Source organism: Ips typographus, linkage group LG7, assembly GCF_016097725.1.
Source record: "Ips typographus isolate SLU linkage group LG7, UJ_Ityp_2.0, whole genome shotgun sequence".
In the NCBI taxonomy this organism is placed as follows: domain Eukaryota; kingdom Metazoa; phylum Arthropoda; class Insecta; order Coleoptera; family Curculionidae; genus Ips; species Ips typographus.
In genome coordinates, this window is record NC_138428.1 from 924,994 (window position 1) to 943,503 (window position 18,510).

At 38.6% G+C, this 18,510-nt stretch overlaps 3 protein-coding genes across 8 annotated transcripts in view; 1 reads left to right on the forward strand and 2 right to left on the reverse strand.

Moving 5' to 3' along the window:
• The window catches only part of LOC145731785 (WD repeat-containing protein 47), a 30,494-nt gene extending 28,373 nt beyond the window's left edge, over positions 1–2,121 (reverse strand). The window contains exon 1 of the mRNA XM_081983755.1: positions 2,099–2,121. Within this exon, the coding sequence (XP_081839881.1) occupies positions 2,099–2,106 (8 nt within the window). The 5' untranslated portion in view covers positions 2,107–2,121. The remainder of the gene's footprint in view (positions 1–2,098) is intronic.
• Ac76E (adenylate cyclase type 2 Ac76E) lies at positions 1,537–13,317 on the forward strand. Of its 3 annotated transcripts, XM_081983749.1 has the most exons (22): positions 1,540–2,278; positions 3,767–3,903; positions 4,433–4,601; positions 4,651–4,814; positions 4,871–5,065; positions 5,121–5,330; positions 6,979–7,106; positions 7,170–7,328; positions 8,563–8,695; positions 8,748–8,835; positions 8,887–9,026; positions 9,106–9,123; positions 9,754–9,812; positions 10,441–10,608; positions 10,661–10,892; positions 11,427–11,555; positions 11,691–11,860; positions 11,913–12,084; positions 12,139–12,351; positions 12,403–12,510; positions 12,574–12,691; positions 12,746–13,317. In XM_081983749.1, exons 1-22 carry the CDS (start codon positions 2,053–2,055, stop codon positions 13,003–13,005), a joined length of 3,396 nt encoding a protein of 1,131 aa, XP_081839875.1. In that variant the 5' UTR covers positions 1,540–2,052; the 3' UTR covers positions 13,006–13,317. The 3 variants fall into 3 exon arrangements, with proteins under 3 accessions (XP_081839874.1, XP_081839875.1, XP_081839876.1); XM_081983748.1 differs by having other exon boundaries at positions 1,537–2,278; positions 8,748–9,026; XM_081983750.1 differs by lacking the exon at positions 9,106–9,123.
• Positions 13,318–13,384: 67 nt separating this feature from the next.
• On the reverse strand, positions 13,385–18,426 carry metro (membrane palmitoylated protein 7-like protein metro). Of its 4 annotated transcripts, none has more exons than XM_081983775.1 (13): positions 18,265–18,426; positions 18,033–18,088; positions 17,813–17,978; positions 17,626–17,758; positions 17,445–17,576; positions 17,231–17,260; positions 16,134–16,301; positions 15,749–15,945; positions 15,573–15,697; positions 15,157–15,336; positions 14,970–15,101; positions 14,666–14,877; positions 13,385–14,256 (listed from the first exon to the last, which is right to left on the reverse strand). In XM_081983775.1, exons 2-13 carry the CDS (start codon positions 18,076–18,078, stop codon positions 14,080–14,082), a joined length of 1,698 nt encoding a protein of 565 aa, XP_081839901.1. In that variant the 5' UTR covers positions 18,079–18,088; positions 18,265–18,426; the 3' UTR covers positions 13,385–14,079. The 4 variants fall into 4 exon arrangements, with proteins under 4 accessions (XP_081839901.1, XP_081839899.1, XP_081839900.1 ...); XM_081983773.1 differs by having other exon boundaries at positions 15,157–15,456; XM_081983774.1 differs by lacking the exon at positions 17,231–17,260 and having other exon boundaries at positions 15,157–15,456; positions 18,265–18,425.
• Positions 18,427–18,510: the final 84 nt, after the last annotated feature.

Here is an 18,510-nt window from a genome sequence, read left to right on the forward strand (position 1 = left end):
AGACGGATTTGATTCGATTAATATCCAGACTAATCATGTATGCCTTAGATTCGAGTTTTTCATTAACCCCGACTGTGTGATTTACAGGGTTTTTTTATTAGCGTTATTGCTTGTCTTTATTGGTCTCTGATAATCCAAATTTAGCGGCAATTTGATCGTAAAACCGTATTGGTAAATATCAACTTTATTTTTGTTTCAAAAATTGTGGTTTAATCACCGGATTATAAATAGGTCTCGCAGAAATCTTCCCAGATTTTAAATATTTATTTGCTTATTGAAAGATCGTTGGAAAAACTTTGAAAGTTTAACGATTCCGCCCGATTGGGGTAAATAAACTGTGTAATGCGAGCACATGTTACGATTAATCCAGAAAAAGTTCGGATCCAACCCGTAACTGTACAGACCAGTTGTTTATTTTGCCGAATTTCATCTCCTGATACTTTTTTCTCTTAAATTGTTTTTCTTTGTCGGCTTTGGATAAACATCACAGTTTATTGGATTAACTATTTGAGCGTAACAAACCAGACTCGAATACTTCAAACAAATATTTAACAAAAAATTACTTAGTTCAAATACTGTAAGAACAATTTAAAAATTCAGGATACCAATCCAGTTATTCATCATGTCGACTCTAGTTACTCATGTGGTATCTATGGTTGCACTGCATCTGATGTCAAAAATTTGACACAGCGCAAAGCGTTGAACAAGGATGGCAATACTGGATCGTATATGGAGTAAGTCCGAGCAGTAACACCTATATTTGCTGCATAGTAATATTTGCATGAAAGTTTTTAAGAAAAATAATGAAGTCGAACTTTTATTACCTAAATCTTCCGTTAGTCGCCATTTTAATTCAATGATAGAAGTATTTACAGCCGCCATTTCAAATTAAATGCAAATTTCAAAACTGTAAGGTATTATTAGAAATTCGCTAAAATGCCAATGTGTTTTAGCAGCCATTTTGATTATTTGACACAAAAGGTTCAGAATCGCTTAAAACGAATTGATACTGTAATGGGATTTACCGTAATAAATTCCAGCTGATGCCAAGCAATAATGACCCGTAGAAGCATTGTTGACTTATTATTTAATTGCTTTGAAGTTGATTATACTTGAGACTAATTTTAAAATTTGGGTTAACTCACCTTTACTGCTTTACAGGAATGTTTTTTGACCCAAAATTCTAAATACCGCACCAATTTACCCGAATTTTTAAAACAAATTGATACAAATCTGTGTTTGTGCTTTGAAAAATCCTGTGGGACATATTTCAAGGAGACCATTTGTATATTAATAAATTCTGGCTCAAATTTGGCCATGCTAGTGTCGAGGCCGCGTTATCGATATTATTATCCATAACCCGTTCACCACACACCCTCGTTTTGATCAAACATTATCGAGATTTGAGCCCAGCTCTAGTGTTGTTAGAACTAAGTAATTTTTTTATGGGAAACAAATTTTAAAGTTATACGCGTTTTACCAACGACTCGTTAATAATTGAACCATCCCACTTTCGATAGAATCCTGGATTATCCAGTAACGATTTAATCTCGACCGGTTACGCGTGTCGTGCGAAAGTTTATTATTTGTTCTTATTACAAAAAGTGATTAATAGAGTCGTTATTGTTCTAAAGCGTTTTCATCGTTGATTAAGCTCGGTTTAAAAATAGATTGTCGTTAATTTACTAATTTGTTGACTGTGGCGTGTGTGGGTGCCTTTAGGAAATAAAGTTCCTGGAATAATTGTTTTACACTTTGAAATATGACAATTTTGGTTTTTGATTGATTTTGATTGATCAGACTTATAATTACAAATTAAAATTTGGTGTGTAGTTTTGAAACTGTTTTTTTCCCATTTAAACTCATTAAACGGTTTAAGCACCGATTAATGCAAATCATACGCGGTTAATTTTTCCACCAAGACAATAAGTTATATAAAAACGGCAATTAGTCAATCAGGTGGTCAACATTTGACCTTGTCAAGACTGGAATACTTTCAGTAATTGAAGCCTGATTTAGTATTAAAGTGCAATCACAGTGGTGCGTTACAATATGGTTACAACCATGGACGACCAAAACAGTTTCGATTTGCGCTTACCGAAACATTGGAACCGCCAAGACAGTACCAGTAGCTGTTCGTCAGACCGTTGCTCCATCTGTTTGTCTTCGATGATGTCTTCTTCAGAATCCAGCGATGAGGAGAACGTTGTTATGCAGCGTTTCAAAGACAAGGTGAAGAGCGTGAGAAGAAAAGCTGCAAACAAAGCAAGACGTTATGGTAATCGATTTAAAACTCGGAAAACTTTAATTTCCTATTAAACTCTTATCTAATCCTTTAGCTGTCATGTGCACGTCATGTAATTCCGGTCTGAAAATCGCGTTCTGATTTATATATTCGCACTCCAGAGATCGAGCCCTAGAAAAATGCGGATTTATTGGCTTCGTCGTCTCTGGCTTAATCGAATTCAGTGATCCGGTTATTACATCCCACCCATCCCTTTTTTCCTAGAAAGTCGGTTTTAATTTGATGCCCTTTGAGACGAATGCTGCCAATAAGAAAAGTCTACTTTCTGGGATATTTACACCTCACATGTCCAGCTAAAAGTAACTTCCTTTGATACTGCAGGACAAATACAAACTTTGAGGTAACTGGAATTGAACCTATAAAACTAGAGACTGACAAAATAATAATTTAAACGGGAAAAACAATGTCGCTGACATGCATTTCACAGCTAAAGTTAATTTCCAACTAAAAGCAGTGTAGCCAAGTTAATCAGTACAACTCGTCTGCAACTCTATCCCGTCCCTTCACAGTAAACTGTTTCTTTGTAAAGTCCTGATTGCATCAATTTATCGCCGCCTCCGGTCAATGGGTTTCTGATTACGCCCTTTTCTACTCTGAAAAATGCCGGTAAATACAGTTGACCTCCAGCGCGTCAAGAAATCTGCCCTAAAAATCTCGACCCTTAAATAATCAGTTCAAGGATGTATTAACGTGAAATAAGGTTAATTAAAACGGCACACGTATTCAAAGTTTCGCGTGCGGCTGAACCGTAAAAACCCTAGGGAATTTGCCGAGTTTACGACTTTGCGCTATTCTCGTGGCAGTGTTTTTTTAGTGAAAAATGCGGATTTTTTTTTAAAACGGTTAACAGAGAGCAAATTGACCCTTTCAAGCCCTTGAATTTTGCTGTATTAGCCAATATTAAATAGCTTTTAAGTTTAGTTTATTCGTCACTGTTTTGTTATCTTTTGTTCATTTGATAGAAAATATATTTTAGCCATACGTGATTAATCCGCCAATTGTCAAGAAAACGAAACACATCTATGTTTTTAGAGACAATAGGTCTGTTCGCAGAGGAAATCTCCAACTAGTAATCAGAGAAATAGATATGTCCATTGGACACAAGTCAGAAAACGTCATAGTCACGTGAGCATTCAACCAATGAAACTTGACATTTACTGTTTCTAAGTTGGAAACCAGTCAGGAATCGCCTTTGCAAACAGACCTAACACAATAATTGAAATTCAGTCACAGAAATTTACGATGTTGCCAAAGTGTAGGCAAAAACCTAAAAATTGACTGTTAAAACTTAAAATGATACAAAAAACATTATGGATTTGACTATAAACTTGTATGTTGGTGGTTAATTTCCGAGATTTGTATTTATGACACTTTTAAGGGTATTTTCCTTAATTTTTGTGACACTTCTCAACTGCACAGCATTATATCACTTTGTTACTACATTTCCGTTGATTGTTTTAGTGGATGGAATGGAACTGGAAACTCTCTACCAGAGATACTGTATACGGTTAAAACACGCTCTGTTTCTGTCAGGACTGACAGTTTCCACGCTAGTATCGATCGGAATTCTCATCACTACCTGCGTGCTCCAGGCACAAGTAAGTAAACCAATTTTGTCCTGCAGCAGCACAAATAAATCGAGAGTCTGCATTGTTGAGCACAATGCAGACAGGGCTAAATTAATTGCGCCAATATGCCGACGCAATTTCCGGGTTAATTCCATTTTCATTTCCTCTCATGTGCTGTAGTGGAGTGTTCGATTCGGTTATATTGAAAAAAAGCTGTCGTAATGCGGCTACGCTATTTTTATTAAATCGCCCCGACGCACATTCGATAACTTTCAGTGGTGAGGACAAAAAGACGCAACAAGTATTAAATTCCTGTTGCGTCTTCCGGACGCTCCAAATTGGTTTCCAACTCGATTATCCCGTAAATTCAATTCGACTAAATTGCGCAAACATTAAGTTAAGATAGTAGCATCGAAGATCACGGATAAACCAGTATTTAAGGTTATGTGTTCCGGCTACCAGTTGCTTTAATTTGGGCTCAGCTTCCGTAAACATAATCTGTAATTAACTCTGATCTCTGTAGAATAATCTATCAAAAACATTATTTTTCTATTTTTAGGGCCAAAACAAAAGCACTCTACCGGTGACCATGATGACAGCAGTCACCTTTGCCCTAATCGCCATTTTGGCAGCGTCACAGTTTCCCGTCATCTTGGAATCGGAAGCGTGGGCCCTAGTTTCGTCTCTGGTGATTACGGCCTCGTCCACCACCGCCATGTTGCTCTTAGGTACTCAACCAAATTGGTCTACCATGGTAATCAGAATGGTTGGTTACAGCGGGACGACATGCGCCGTTGCCACTGTTTGCACTTTTGCTCGCTATTCACACCATGTTGCCGTTGTCCAGGCTGGTGGTGTGCGCGTTAGCCGCCATTGTGACAGCCGCCCACGTTGCCACTTCAATTGCACACAGATTGAATAATCAGAGTGATTTTATTCAGGTAAGCATTCTAAAAAGTTAAAATTAGCTTGTCTACTGTAATCTCGTGGGGTGTAGTTAGTTCCCGAAGCTGTAGTCCTGGTCACAGCTAGTTTAACAGGGCTGTACTACAGACATTTGACAGAGGCAGCGCATCGTAGAACTTTCGTGGGTACCCGGACTTGCATCGAGTCGAGAGTGAAGTTGGAGTGCGAGAAAGGCCAGCAAGAACAGCTACTCCTCAGCGTTATTCCTGCTTATATTGCTGCCGAGGTTTTAGCTACATCCGAACACCATTAACTTGATTTTCAGTTTTTTATCCGTTTAGGTGAAAAGAAGCATAATGCTTAAAATGGCGGATGCGTGTGCCGAACACAAAACTCAAACGTTTCACGAAATGTACGTCCAGAGGCACAACAACGTGTCCATTTTGTACGCGGACATTGTAAATTTCACTCCACTGAGTGAACAGTTGTCCGCCAGTGATTTGGTGAAGACTTTGAACGAGCTGTTTGGTAGATTTGATCAAATTGCTCAGGTGAGTTTTTAGCGTCTTCGTCGTTTTAATCTCTGTAACATCAGTAACTATATTAATAAGATGTATTAACTTTGAAACTAGGTTGGCAGTTTCTAAGCCAAGCAACAGTTTGAATTCACTGCTCCTCTAAAGGAGGGTGACGCAAAAGGGACTCAGCATTGTTAAGAAGGATAATGACGTTAATTTAATAACCACGATACAACGACTGGTTGCGGTTAAAATATACGATCAATTAAGGGCTTATAACATAAAAATCCAGATGCAAAAATATGGTTATAGGGCGGTTTACGGTCCAATTAGTCCTTCTGAAGAGGACTATTCTGGTTTATTGTCGCATTATCGATTTATAAAACTTCCTTCCGTAATATTCATAAATCAAGGGAAGACAAACAAAATGGTTGATCGTAACAATAAATCAGCTAATTTACCACCGGCCGATATTTGCATAGAGGGCCCCGGTAATTTAATTTAACTTCAATCGGACCATTTAAACTTTTTTTGACGCAAATATGGTCGTTTTGTTTACCAGACTGTTTTGTTATTGACACAGCCATTTATAACTCACGGTTTAGGCTGCAGTTGGTGAAGCTAAAATAATTATTGGACTATAGAAAGGTTACAACAATAATGGATAATTATTATCCAAACCACTAAAGTGGATCGGTTAAAATTCAATTTTGAGGTTGTTTTGTTAGCCAGAAAAAACTGACAAATTGCCTCTACTGCACTGAAATACAGTAAACAGCAACTAATATGGGCGACCAATTTAAACTAGATCCGTATCGTTGATCTTCCAGTTTCTGACGCTAGATTCTTGATAGGAATTTCTCTAATTAAATTTTAATTTCCTGCTCGTGGCTATTTATTTCGCTTCTGTATTATGCAGCAGCAAACAAAACGGTGAATTCTCCCGAAACGATAAATTAAAACGATCACTATTGTACCGGGCCACGGAAAATATTCTCCCGCTCGAAAAACAGGGTCTATTACGGTATGGAGACGAGTGTAGGGCGCTGATATTAAATATAAATTTCAGAAGACGGATTCTGAACAGCACAGGGAGACCCAATTGCCATTCAGGAAAGCGACTCGACCGTTTATTAAGTATAATAAACTGCAGGTTTACGGCTGAATCGATTCTGACTGCCATTTCTATTTGGATGCGTTATTGACTTGGGTTTGATTGGTTTTAATGTCACGTGATCGCTATTGTACTCGTCACAACTGTCAACCTTTGTCTACGCATCACTCAGGACGTCTCTTAAAACCTAAAACCGTGATTAAACTAATCTTAATAGGTTGATAGTATTCAAGCTTGTCCAAAATGTGATAAATTTCAAATTCGATTTCCAGAATCCATTTTTATGAACAAGTAACCGATACAGAACAACCGCTAGTGTATGGCAGGGTTAATATTTTACGAGGCACGTAAAAGGGAAATAAAGAGCCCGGAAAATGATAAAGTAAAATACTGGAAAGCGTGTCCGTCGAACAAAACTACCCACTTTATTCTCGACTCTGTAGGAAAATAACATTTTTTCCCAAACAGCAGTGGGGAAGGGAAAAAACGCGTTACCTTTACATCCCCACAGCTGGAAAAACACAATTACAACCCTCAGAAAGAATGAAAAAACTTGTTATTTTCCAGGAAAACCAATGTATGAGAATCAAAATTTTGGGGGACTGCTACTATTGCGTGTCCGGATTACCAGTGTCCAGACCGAACCACGCCTACAATTGCGTTAATATGGGTTTGCAGATGATCGAAGCAATCAGGTTAGTGCTTTTTCTCCCGACTGTCATTGTTCAATAGTTCTAACTAACTCAATCATATGACAGGTTCGTTCGTGACGCGACGGGTTTCAACGTGGACATGAGGATCGGCATCCACACCGGAAACGTCTTGTGCGGCGTTTTAGGGCTGAGAAAATGGCAGTTTGACGTGTGGAGCGATGACGTCACTCTGGCCAATCACATGGAAAGCGGCGGAATAGCAGGGTAAGCGTCCGTCTGTCATTAATGTCAACCTTAACGTAAGTCAGAGTAAGATATGTTCTATATTTATCTGCTTTAGACAGACTAATGATAAGTCCACATGTACTTACGTAAATAACAGCACAGTGAGTAGTTTGTGATTGGTCTAGAAAGCAAGTGACGCACATGTCCACTTAGCATAAGATGTAAATACATCACTGTCAATTCAATAGGGATGGTAGCATCTATCTATCAAAAAAAAAAATTAATTAATCATCACAAACACTGAGGGTGTCAAACTGCAGATGCGTTTCGATTAAAACCACCTTTTCAGGTTTTAAATTAGTTTCATTGTTTCCCAGTAAAATATAGGTTATCGTCGATCCATTCTTTTGTTCGATGCATCGAGCCTGATTGGTTTTTTACACCGGGAGAAGTAATTCCGAACAATTTAAACATGGGGGAGCAGGAGTACAATAACGGGCAATTTATTTAAGGCCACAATTCCTGGCAGAGTTGTAATGCACGAGATAAACACCGAGATAAGGAACAACATGTCCTGAAGTGAGCAAATATTATCGGAGCTGCAACTGCCTGAAACTTGCGCCAATGCATTGTATGGTACACAGATAAAATATTTAATTAAACTAGTTTATAGGGACTAAAGACCACAAACGAGGAATGGTATTACCGTTTAAACTTTGTAACAAAAGCTAAATGTGTGTCTTCAAGAGAAAAAAAACCAAACCTCTCTCTAATTACCAAAAGTCCAGATTTTATTCCATTCAAATCAATAACAGCGAAACTTTGGAAAGGAAGAACTTTTTGGAGAAAAAAATGTCCTGTCCCTGGGTCCTTTAAAGGTTTCTCAGAATTATTATTAATTAACAAAATTAAAAGGTTCGCTTACGTAAGATTTTCCTGTACACCTGAAAAGGGCCAATTATGAGGCTTGTTTTCTTCTATCAAAAGAATTCGAGCTTTATTAGTCCAAATTCGGTGAAAAAAGCAAATCAAACAAGAAAATCCTTACAAATGAAGCATTTTTATTAGAAACTGTATTGAATATTGGAAATCCTGCAACCTACCAAACGAAGGGAAATATTATTTGTTTATTCTCAAACTTTTTAATGTTATAACTTAACTAATTTTTAATCTTTGCTTTGTTTACCTCTAAGCTTTCTTTCAAAGAAAATAGTAATAAGTACAAATAAATATGTTCTAATCAACCAGTCTTTTTGACACAAAAATGTTACAGGAGAGTGCACATAACCAAAGCTACCCTGCTTCAACTAGGTGACCGGTTTGAAGTGGAACCAGGCAATGGACAGAGCAGAGAAAGCTATTTAGCCGATCACAAGATCGAAACTTACCTAATAGTACCACCTAAGGTAGACAAGCCACTCTTACAACCCTAGCAAGCATTAACCCTAGTTGTTGCAGAAAAACGATGGAGAAGTACAAAACGGCAACCTCAAATGTTCCAATAACACAGACAGAAATAATAGTCTTGGAGAAGGGGGTAAACAAGGTAAGAACTTCAAATTAAGTAAGTGTGGATCTAACCATGAAGGTGATTCAGTGGGCGTGGCCACTCCAGGAGGACCACCCACCAGAACAAGACCCTCAAGCAAAATGACCAAGTACGTGGAGTGCTGGGGCGCCGATAAGCCATTTGCCAATATCGCCGAATCCACATTGGCCAAGAACATCGAGTTGACGGTAAGTCCACCTTACCGGCAACCGGTAAGAGTCACACGTCACCCAACTTGTTCACAACTATGAACTGTTTAATTTTCAGTTTCCCACCTACTTACAGGTACCGTATTTCCGCTTTTTATGGACGATTTAAGGTAAAAAGGTGGCTTAGACAAACACTAATATTAATTTGTGCCAGTTGATACACTAATATTTTTGGTTAGAATCGTTAATAGTCTTGTTACTGTTGTATGTGTGCTTTTAACTTGTCACGTGTTGGTTTTCTGGGCGTGGTCAGCAATACAATTATCTGATTGGATGTGGTAGTGATGAACTCATATTAAAATCTTTTTACTATTCAAACTAAAATCGATTATCCATCTCCAAAGAGTTTGAGTTTATTAGGCTTAATTGACGAAGTTAAGTGATAACTATTAGGTTACGTAAATAGGTTTAAGTAAACCTATTTGTCGCGAACTTCCTACCCTAACATTACATTCCACTCTAGGATAATTACGACTTACTGGCGAAACAGTTGTCTGGGAAACTCCTGTTTATTTCCATTATTATTGTGGCTTTCTCCCGGTTCTCCGTATTTATAGGAAACAGTAAAAGCATGTCGGATTATTGGGTATCAAGTTTTCTGTTCTGTTGGAATCGAACAATGGGAATGAACAAAACAACTAACCGTCTAATTGTCTTTGATCTGACCAATTAAGTAAACAAATTTGATTTCAAAATTTCTTTCCAGACTTTGGGAATGATCGAGTCCAATTTGCTGCCTGACAGATCCACCTGCCTGGAATGCAAGTAAGTTTTGACTTTTCAACAGTCAGTGATTTAACTGTATTAGTAAACTCTTGTGTGTTTTTCCTTTTTATATTTCATTTAACACAAATTCTGACCCCCCGCTGAGCGTGACTAAATAGAGCACGGTTCTTGTTTACAAAAAGCTCAAATTGCAAGGTGGATAGTTTACCTGGCTTAGACACCTGTTGATTTTATACAGAAAATCCGGTCGAGGCCTGAGAGAATTATCCAGTCAGAGTCGTTATTCCCCATCTTTAAAATTGCCCTTTAATCCGAAAGCGTAAGCGGCACTAAACTCCATCCATACTAAATGAGTTTTCCAGTTATTTGTTTCGACTGCAAGTAAATATTGCCGCGGGTTTACCTGCCGGAAGCAGAAATTTCTAAACACTTTTTAAACAACATTCTCTTGGGGTTAAGTCAAGTAAAATGAAAACTGTGCAATAAAAATGTCGGCAATCTCCCCGGAAAGTTGGACAAGATTATCCAACAGAAAGGAAGTGCCGCATTGAAATTGATATTTTAAAGATGCACTCTGGTTGAGTGTTAAAGTTCAAGGTTCCTACAGTCACACAAGTGGAAGTAAACGTTTCAGGAAAACTCTAAAGTTTCGGATGTTGTTCGACAGGAAATGGCGGCACTCGGATGATTTGAACCCTGCCGTGTTGTGGTTTCAAAACCGGAAGCAAGAGAGAGAGTATCGAGGGCAGCCCGACCCAGAATTTCGTTGTTACGTAGCCTGTGCCACCTTAATCTTTGTTGCGATGTGCATTATGCAAATTACCACCATTCCCAAGTAAGAATTCCTTTGATTAACTCCCTTTTTTAGAAAACATATGACATTTCAGGAATGTAGTGTTATATGGGACGGTGGCGCCCACTTTAGTGGTGCTGCTTATCTTTGTGTATCTGTGCTGGTTGGATGGGTGCTGTGGACCGCGCCCACCATCGGACACGCCCCACGACGAACCGGGGGCGTGTAGTCCCCCAGGACAAATCGTGGCCGAAAGTCGGTGTCTGCGACTGTCTATCTTTTTAGTCAGTGTGACTTTGATCTCTACTTGTGCTGTTATAACTTTAGTAAGTGGTCACAAATTTGAACTTTCCCAAGCATACATTTTAATTTTTAAGATTATGTGTTTTTACAAAACCTTTTCCATAAAGTTACGTGAAATCGTGAATTTTCTAATTTCTAGTAACGGAGTTGCCTTTTACTGCTTTTTCTACTCTTACTAAAAAAACCCGACAGAAAATTGTTGTTTACATTAACCAGGGATGCAAATTTCCTAACAATGTATAATACAAATAATACTCTCTTTAGTACACTGTAGCATTTGGGCTTGTTTATCATTCTTTCTTGAGGAAATTACGTTGAAAGTAAAAAAAACACGAGCGCAAAACGGCTTTCTGGCATGAGAAATAAATAGATTTAAAAATTGAAGCTTTTACTTCTAAAAGGAATTTTAGTAGAAAGTTCGGTAGTAATGTAGAATTTGAAACTGGACCATAACAAGTTTTGAACAAACCACATGCATAATAATTACTTACCTGCTAACATTGTTGCCACTGTTGCCAGAGTTCTTGAACAGCTTTTATTTCTTCTTATTCGTTAAGGTTGACTACAATCCGCTTCCGGTGACATCTCAACCAACTACTGACGTCACTCTGTCAACTGGAAACTTCACAGAGTTTGTGGAAAACGCCACGACCGCTACTGATCCGGAAATAGTAAAATACGTCCCTGTAAGCACCACACAAATTGTAATTTTAGATTGCTTAGTTGGTTAAACTTTAGTGGGCAGTGCACTAAAATTCCACTTAACCCCCTTTAAATTTTAAAAAAGAAATGCACTAAACTATACTAAACATTCCTTTTAGACCTACCTGTACAGTTCGGCTTTAGTTCTGGCAGCCATTTCGGTCTTCTTGAGAATCGGCTTCCTCCTTAAGCTGGTGTTAATGGTGACTTCCGTGGTTGTACACATTTTGATCTACAGCTATTTGGACTTTTTCCAAGAGTACCACGCCCAGGACGTGCACGACGATGAGTACGCCTAATGTACCATTCTTCTATGCGATTTTAACAATTTTCGGTCACAGATTTCCTGGTTTGCCTTTTGAGACCAAAACCGCTTTGGTTTTGGCCATGGTAGTCATTTTCTTCCACATCCTCGACAGGCAAATCGAATACACTTCCAGGACCGATTACTTGTGGAAGGAGAAGCTGAAAGTGGAACAGGAAGAAGTGGAAACCATGAGAGGGATTAACAAGGTTGGTTAAAATCACGGGAGTTCAATAATTTGGTTTTAACAAAGGTTACTAAAGATTTTGCTGGAAAACATTCTGCCAGCCCACGTGGCCGACCATTTCCTATCCAATCGAGTCACCACTGATTTATACCACGAGCGGTACTCGTGTGTGGCAGTTATGTTCGCCTCCATACCAAATTATAAGGAGTTTTACGATGAAAGTGATGTCAACAAGCAAGGTTTGGAGTGTCTTAGGTTGCTCAACGAGATTATCTGCGAGTTTGATAAAGTAGGTTTCACTAATTAAATAATGAACAAAACTGAAATTGTGTGATTGCAGCTGCTGCTGAAACCCAAATTCAGTTGCATTGAAAAAATCAAAACGATAGGCAGTACGTATATGCTGGCTTCTGGGTTGCGGCCAGGCAAAGAGGAGAACGATAGTACAGTAAGTTTAATATGTTTCTCACATCATTTATAGACTAAACTCAACTTTTTGTTTTAATTTTAGGAAGCAACCAGAAAAGCCGAGCACATCATCGTAGCCTTGGTAGACTTTGCCGTGTGTCTGATGAGCAGCTTGGAGCAAATCAACCGAGATGCATTCCAAAGATTCAAATTACGATTCGGTTATTATATTCACTCTTTCCTAAGTCTGCTGACACCTAATTTTTTTTTTTAAGGTCTTAGCCACGGACCGGTAATTGCAGGAGTCGTGGGGGCGCAAAAGCCCCAGTACGACATCTGGGGCAACACGGTGAACGTGGCTTCCCGGATGGACTCATGCGGCGTTATGGGCAAGATTCAAGTACCGGAAGACACCGCGGAAATTTTACAAAATGCCGGATACACCTGTGAGTGTCGTGGTCCTACTCATGTTAAGGGTAAAGGGACGTTAACCACTTATTTTGTGAAGACTTCATTAGATGAGCAACGGTCTTAGAATAAATTTGTTACTATGATGTTAAGTTGGCCTAAAGGTTTGTTGTAGCCGGTAGGTTGTTTATTGTGATAGGAAATGTGCGAGAGAGACAAAGAAAGAATGTTAACGAGAAGCAGAACTTAAATGCGATTGATTTTTTTATATAACTGGTAATTAATTAATACTCTTCGGTAGCCAGATAGCCAGGCACGTCTATTTTTAAATTACTGTAATAATAAGATACCAATTTGGTCTCCCCTTAAGTCCTGTATAGGCCTTTACAAGGCTAGGAAATCACCCGTGAACAAATAAAATAAATAATGTGACATAGAATTTGACGCTTTTTTATCCGCAATAAACTATTTAGGAATCAGGGACAGTAGAAAATAAGCCACCAAAAAAAAATTAAATAATTTAATTCTTGGTAACTATACAAAAATTCATTACAACAATAACAGGTTAAGATTTACTAGGGTATTCGACTTTGACTGAAAAGTGAATGAGATTCTTCAAAATAGGATTACTTAAGCCTATATAGAGTTTACAGATCGAAAGTAAACCATACAAATACTAATTCAGAGGCCTACGCCTTAGTTAGGTCGAGTAGTCTATACAGTGTGTGTCCTTTAAGGGACAAACGGTAAAGCAATGAGATATAGCTCTACTATAGTCAAAAAGCCACACAATACAATATAATATACTTAAAATTGTTAACTAATGGGGTATTAACGCTAAATGGCAGTGAATATTCGTCTGGTAATGTATTAAATATATACGCTGTGGTAAGTTGATTTAATAAGATGGTAGAATATTTACCTAAAATGAGTGAACTTTAGTTTTGGTATTAATAAACTACAGGCTCATAACGATTGTTCTCTTGATTTATTAAAATTTAGCTAAGTAAGATTTAAGAATGAAAATTAAATATCAATTTTTTCCTTATTGTCAGCTATTTGCTGCTTTCAAACTCAATTCAGTATCAAATTAGATTGGCGAGTATTAAATTTTAATTTCAAATAAAAATGGTCCCAACTAAGTGAAAAAAACCTGCAGACAAAACAGTCTAAACTATGATGAAATTTTGGGATAAATTGTCTACTGAACCCAAGAGGCGGGCACCCATAACGGTTCGGTCTCCACACGATTGACGGCGGCCAAAAGTTTGGCAAACGCCGCCCCCAAATTGTCGTTCACAATGGTCTCGTCGAAAAAGTGCTGATACAAGAACTCAATGCGTTGCGAGTGCCTGATCATATCTCTAAACTCGTCCTCCTGTCGACAAACCCAACCTCGTTACAAACACGCAAAATGGAAGCTTGAGGGAGGTTAAGGTGCATGTTGGACCGTGGAAATAAGTGTTGAAAACCGAGAATATTGGATTGTCATTGGACTCGTAAGTAACACATAACTGTCACGGAATGACAGTAAGATGTAATGAGTGACGTGAAGATTTCCTCTTAAGACCGGAAGGTGTTATATGGGAAAAAGGTATACAATTTAAAGTAAACTAATTCATACTATCCTAATATCGAACTGAAATATAAAAGTTATCCTTTTAGGAAGAAATTCCATTTGACCACGGCTTATAAGCCCGTATAACTTTCATATTTCAGTTTTGACCGGCTGATATCTTTTGCCTGTCAGGCCAAAAAATGTAGTAAACAAAATAAACTTAGCTTACCGTAAATCCACGTGAATTGTTGACGTCAAAAGTGCTACGCGCGTGATTGGCCATTCTCGTGTCCTTCAACACTTCGAGACTGGGCGGACTCACGTAGATGACGTAAGGCTTCAGTTGGGCCGTGCGCAGCATCTTCAACGCCTGATAGTGGGGATTTAGAATGCACACGTGACCCGAGTTTACTATCGCTTTCACGCTATCAGCGCTCGTACCTGTCACACATCAATTTAACATAAAGGAAGGCGCAAAGATGGTGGACTTTTCGCTGAGGACAAAAATAAAACCAAAGAATTGTTAGACTTACCGTAGAGGTTTCCTTTGTACTCTCCATACTCGATAAACTTTCCTTTATCAATATCTGCCTCCATTTTCTCTCTAGGTACAAAAAAATACTCCTTCCCGTCCACTTCTCCAGGTTTCATGGCTCTACTAGTGACTGAACAGAAGAACAACCCTCACCACATTAATTAATTTTTTTTAGAATCACTTACAAGGTGTCGGTGTACGAAACTTTTCAGGATCAGTGTCAATCAGGCGACGTTTGAGCTCGTTCCGCCCAACTCCAGGCGGTCCGATCAACACAATGGGGCGGAACAGGCCCGGTCTTGGGTACAGTTTGGCCACTTCTTCGTAGGTGGCGATCATCTCACGATCAAAGTCGTCATTCTCAGCTGTATCGTAAATGATGGTTTTAGTTTTATTTTTGTCGACGGCGGCCAGGCAACGGGCCGCAGGTTTCGTCGCGCTACAGCCGTCTATGTCGGCCGCTACAGGGACGGGCAGGCACAGCCCTAGGCCAGCAGGAAGAAGCAATTTTTATATAAACAAAAGCGGTTTGTTTTTTTAAATCAATGCGACACAAGCAGGAAGGAGTCATGGAAGTGGGGCAATGAACAGATAAACTCACCGTTCCTCTCCTCTTGCTCCCCATCGCGTTTTTCCCGTTCGTGAACGATGCGTTGTTCTTGCAAAGCCCTGCTAGGTATAAGACCAGCACGCATGTTCTTGTCCCCCTCCTTTCTTGCCTGCCACCTACACAACCGCCATTAAAACTACAAGAACCATAAACAAACCAAAACTAACCAGTACTGATCGTCCTGGCACACTATGTGTAGAACGTCACCTTTCTTAAAGTCCAGTCCAGCTTCTTTGCACGGTATGTAGGGGTCAGCAGAACTGTCATAATCGAAATGGGCACGCACCCTAACTTTGCTTTCACGCGTGTTCAGTCTACTTTCCGCTGGTATCAGCTTGAAGGTTATAGTACCTTCTGAACTTTGCTGGAATGTGCCCGAATTATTTTCAACTAGTTGCTTATGGTCATAGACTATACAGAGTTGTTTACGAAGACTGTGCGTTAAAATGTTCGTATTTTACACAATTAGTAACATTCAACTGTTACTAGACTATTCTCGTAATTTTAACTACTAGTCTTAAAGTGAATCACCCTGTATATCACTTGACTAACCAGTATAGAAAGAACGTCATTGGGTTCCTTGCCCACAACGTTAATCCCGTTTACTTCGACGACTTCGTCGCCGACGTGGATCAGACCCGATCTATCCGCCGCTCCCCCGTGCATCACCCTTGCTATCACAATTTTTCCGGTCGTTTCGTCACTTTTGATTGTCGCGCCCTGTATACCAAACATAAACGTCCCTCAAACACTTCACTGATAGCGAAAAGATGGAAATTGACAGAGGAAGTTGATGTTTAACAGCCACGCCCTAATAGCGATCTACATAGCTCCACCATGCTTATCAGTAATTTCCCTTGACTCCCCAAAGTGTCTGGACATTCAGAATAACGCAAATATTGTCAATGACTGCAAGTCAAAGTTTGTGATAGTACTGACTTGAGTTTCTATGACATCAAGTACTCTAAAACTCCACACTCTCTCTTACTAGCAGTCTCATTAATCGAATTAGAATTAGTTTGTGTTATACAAAAGGATAAGTGTTTATTTTTATTTTAAAGTGTCTGGTTACTGCAATTTTGGTGGATTTCTACTCTACCACAAAAATGCAATAAATGAAAAGACATTAAACATGAAACCACCAAGAAAAAACTAAACATACATCATAAATACTGAGGTAAGTACAAGAATCTATCAAAAGATTAAAGAACATGGATTTTGCTCTTCTAAACAGTTCGCATATGAAAAAAGAGCCATAATCAACAGATACTACTATACAGGTTGTCTGAAATAATTGACAAACTAGAAATATTTACATTGTCTACTACTGCAATATGTGTAAAAGTTCAGCTCTTTCCAAAATGATGTAGATTGTCACTGTATTCAATTTTAAAAGATAGACAAGGTGAAATCATATGCATGCTTGCTAAACAGTGTGATTGAATTAAAAATAACTTTAACAGCAAGCTACAGAGGGTCCTATCTCAAATTCAAAGATGTATAAATAGTAGGCTTAAAAGCAGAAAACTAAAAATTTTAATAAACAAGGAATATTGAAGAGAATTTTATAACAACATGAATAAAACAAAATCAAGCATCAATGAAACTGAGAACATTGAAAGAGGCCAGACTGCAATTATGATACTTACGACGATGGGTTCAGCGCTTTGAGCACCAGTCTTGAGCACACACAGAAAAAAAAGAAAATTGCATAAATTGTTTTAATTTCGTCAGAAAAACGTGACAGCAGCTTCAATTAAGGTCCAGACATAAAAAACACAAAGCAGCTCAGAAACATCAATTGGAACAACATCAAATTGACAACAATACCACCATAAATGCAAAAATAAACTTTTTACTTACCAATGGCTCATTACTCTTAACCAGCTGTACAATTTTAATTGTTTCCTCTCCATCATCCTCTTCCATCGGAATATCAGGCAAGTGGGGGTAGTAGTCTTTTTGGGCTATGGCATCATGAGCACACAACAAACCCTACAACTTTTTGTCTAGTACTGAACTCATATCCAATGTAAGTACAAACTTGTAAATGGGGTCTCTGCAGTGTCATAAACAACTCCTGGCAATCCTGACTTCTATGTGACTGTTGCAACAATAGTTCCAGCACATCAGCCAGGACTTGCATACCATCTGACAGAACCGGAATGGGAAAATACCTTAAAAATAACACAACATTAACAAACATAATGGTGCTAAAATTGAAAACAAACCTTCTGTGCTCCACATTGCCTAAAATTTTATTGTGAATAGTAACAAGAGCATTAAGCTCTTTAGACTGAAGTAGCTCATTCAGGAAAGCCAGCTCCTCTTCAGTGGTTGGTAGGTTTGAGGCCTTCTGGAGATTCAGGTACAAATCGGTCAATGCTAGGGACTCATCTGTTATAAAGTAGGTATAGTAAGTTGTATGTAGGACTGCTTTAGTAAGCATACCTTGATCATCACTGGTCTTTCCATTTCCCATTGCGTCCGAGGTCATACTGCTGAGTCTGTTAATTAAAACAACACTTAATAATATAATTCAAATTAAACAAGTGAAATTCAACTCTGGTTGTTACTTTATACAAATCCTGCTAGCTCATGAGGTGAACAACCTTCCCAATGCAGTAAAATTGCAACCAAGCACAATTTCTGATTAGAACAGCAGTAAACTTAAAAACTTTACCTGTATAGTTGGAATATTTCATGCCTCCTCAATGATTGTAATCCAGAATTCCTGGATTCAGAGGAGCCCTAATTAACCACAGGAGAAGCCACTGGACGCGACAGGGGCGACGCTTTCCATCGGAAAATGACGTTGACGTATTTTTCCTTTCAAGGACGCTTTTCCTGGACCCCCAACGTTTTCCATTGGAACTAAACAGCAGGAACAGGAAAATGCCAGAAAAGCAGAAAATTTGAAAATGGATTG

Bases quoted from the DNA above. Each gene is read 5' to 3' on its own strand.
- Ac76E (XM_081983748.1), top strand. From the start codon at position 2,053: ATGGTTACAACCATGGACGACCAAAACAGTTTCGATTTGCGCTTACCG. The intron at 2,279-3,766 runs GTAATCGATTTA...TGATTGTTTTAG, and splicing joins AAACAAAGCAAGACGTTATG to TGGATGGAATGGAACTGGAA. The intron at 8,696-8,747 runs GTAGACAAGCCA...TAGTTGTTGCAG, and splicing joins ACCTAATAGTACCACCTAAG to AAAAACGATGGAGAAGTACA.
- metro (XM_081983773.1), bottom strand. From the start codon at position 18,078: ATGACCTCGGACGCAATGGGAAATGGAAAGACCAGTGATGATCAAG. The intron at 16,302-17,230 runs GTAAGTATCATA...TTTGGTATACAG, and splicing joins AAAGCGCTGAACCCATCGTC to GGCGCGACAATCAAAAGTGA. The intron at 15,457-15,572 runs GTGAGTTTATCT...CTGCTGGCCTAG, and splicing joins GGAGCAAGAGGAGAGGAACG to GGCTGTGCCTGCCCGTCCCT.